Here is a 2,709-nt window from a genome sequence, read left to right on the forward strand (position 1 = left end):
TACCGTGGATATTGAATAGAGCAGATGAGTTTTTGAGATGATTATTAGGATTTCTGGGCTCTTGCAAAATGTCGGAAAAATATCCACAATAAAAATGAAATTCTTTATTTTATGGAGATATGCACAGCACTGAATGGAAAGATAAAAAATATACCGTTATTGAGAGTTTCAAACGAAAGAATTCTTTACAGTCCAGAGTAAACTGAGAACAAAGTATAATCTGAACATTAAAACTGGCGCGATTTATAATGGTCGTACGTATGGCAGGAGAGAAAGCTCAAAACTTACCAGCGCAGTAACAAGGGATTTGCCTAAGTCGTGGAAGGTGGTGTTCGAGCGAAGTAGCACATGGAATCCTAAAGCAAAGGCTACAAGGACTGGCACGTACATGAGGAGAAACCTGAGCACATTCTTGGCCACGGTGGAAAACATGACGATATAGACGCCGCAACTGGGGAACTGTCCAGTAAACAGCATCAGTCGGACCCAGGCCAGGATAATGGATATGGCGCCGACACTCTGCTGCCATTCTGCTAGACAGCATTCTTTGTTTTCCAGACTACTAACCAGGATCTGTGGCACACACACAACTAGCGTGGCGTCAATCACATTGCCGAGATTGCGAATGTATATGAATGGATTTTGGAAAATCTGGACGATCTCGCGCAGGTCCAATAAGGCACTAAATATTACTAGACACCACCACGTGAGTCCCACCACGTGCTCACCTGACCAACCACATCTCAATGGCCCATCTTCTTTTAGGTAATTGAAACTGAAACTGTAGTTGCGACCAGCGTCGGAACTCGAGTTAGACAGAGAGTCGTTTAATGAAGTCACGTTCCTAGCAGTCTCCGGATCATTTGGGCAGTTGTGGGAGGAAAGGAGAAAAGCACTAAGACTGAGGACAAAGAAAAAGTAGAAGTACACATTGGCCAGGAAGTATTTACGCACTTTAAACCACTTGAGGTGAAGGAAGGCATGGCAGAGTGGGTGCTTCAGAAGGCTCTTTCGTCCTGCCCACATCATGTAGTTGAGCATTGACACTTCGGAGTCTCGAAGAAGGGGCGGCGGGAGGGGCAGTTCTGCTTGTGGGTTGTGTGGCCTCTGCCGCTGGATCTCGCACAGCTGCTGGCTATCGACCGTCAACGGGCCGAAATCGAGGTCTAGCTGTAGGAGGGGTGAATCTCGAGCGGAGGTGTTCGCTCGAAAGGACCTGTTGAGGGCTATAGGTACAAGCGACGGAAAACTCTCTACCATGCGCCACATTGCAAAGCCGTCTTGAATGCAGGCTCCCTTGGCCACAAGTTGCTGCACGGCATGTAACACGTAGTCTCTGGCGGTGGGTCGTCCCCACCACATGGTCCGCCGTAGGGCAAGAGAAAGAGCGTTCAGTCCTTCGTTGTTCTTTGCCGCCACCGAGGCCCCGTGGGACAGGAGCTGCTCCAAGCACATCCCGTCGAACTCGTCGTCCACGTGGTTGTAGGGCCGCCCAGCCGTCATGTGCAAGGCTGTGTCGCCGTGTCGGTCCTGTGAGTTGATGGGCGCCCCAAGGTCCAGGAGTGTGGTCACCGCCTCCAGCGAGCGCGCCCCCAGCACCGCACAGTGCAAAGGAGTCCGTCCCTCCTTGTCCTTGAAGTTGATGGTGGAGCTCCCTCGCCCGCGCACCAAGATTTTGATAAGCTTGGAACTTCCAGCAGTCGCAGCATTGTGCAAGGCGAGGCGGCCGTCTGCATCCCGACGCCCGAGCAGCGCCCCTGCACTTAGCAGCATTTCAACTACACTCACAAAGTTGCTTCCTCCTGGACCAGGATTGGCCGCACGGGCCGCGTAGTGGAGGGGCGTGCGAGCATGGTTGTCAAGTGGGTCTGGAGGGGCTCCTCGTGATATCAATATCCTGAGAGTGGATATGTGGCCTCCACCCGCGGCCATGTGTAGCGGCGTGATGCCCGCAGCGTCTGCGAGGTTCACATTCGCGCCCGCGGCCACGAGCTCCAGGACGGCTTCAGTGAAGTCATGCTTGACGGCGTAGATGAGCGGCGTGCGGTTGCCTCGTGCGGGTTCTCTGTGGTTGGGGGAGAGCCCGCGCGCAAGAAGGGTCTTGACATTCGCTAAATCTCTTTTCTTCAGCGCTTCCAGCAGCGTTAAGAAGCGTGAATCTGGCTGCGGGCCCCTGAGGATCGGGGTATCCTGACCAGCGTCCTCGACCGAGCTGGATCTCAAAAGCATCCTAAAACCCGCCATGGTCCTCACTGGGTTCTCCTTATGCAATCGAGCCTCGAACAGACGGGACCATCTGCAGCAATCGCGTTAAATGCCGGTCCTAACTGCTAGTGTAAACAGGAGCGCGGACTTCCTATCACAGGAGCTTATCTTGTCCGAGATCTTTCTTCTTTACCGAGTCAACATTCCGTCGTTCACTGTATGTTTGCGGACAGCACAAGTCTTCAAGCAGTTGAGACACCAGCGGTTAGTGGCCATTAGCGCGAGTTGCGAGGTCAAGAGTATGGACACGCCCCCTTCCACGTCACGCGGCGCTCACATGGCAAGGTCCATGACCTCTCACGGGCTCTGAGGCGTCACAGCTCGCGCTTCCTTGGCCGCTCCTTCTGATACGCCTTCAGGCCGAATTCGATCCGAAATGCAGCTTTCAGGGTCAGCCTGAAATACAAAAACAAAGCAATGACACGATTACATAATCCGATTTTG

General features: G+C 53.0%; 1 protein-coding gene across 2 annotated transcripts in view; it reads right to left on the reverse strand.

Annotated features, from left to right (window-relative positions):
• The window catches only part of LOC119585256 (transient receptor potential channel pyrexia-like), a 26,510-nt gene that overhangs the window by 2,213 nt on the left and 21,588 nt on the right, over window positions 1–2,709 (reverse strand). For both annotated transcript variants that reach the window (XM_037933923.1, XM_037933924.1), the window contains exon 2: window positions 289–2,661. In XM_037933923.1, coding sequence (XP_037789851.1) covers window positions 289–2,244 — 1,956 coding nt within the window. In that variant the 5' untranslated portion in view covers window positions 2,245–2,661. The remainder of the gene's footprint in view (window positions 1–288; window positions 2,662–2,709) is intronic.

Source organism: Penaeus monodon, chromosome 19 (genome assembly GCF_015228065.2).
Source record: "Penaeus monodon isolate SGIC_2016 chromosome 19, NSTDA_Pmon_1, whole genome shotgun sequence".
Lineage (NCBI taxonomy): Eukaryota > Metazoa > Arthropoda > Malacostraca > Decapoda > Penaeidae > Penaeus > Penaeus monodon.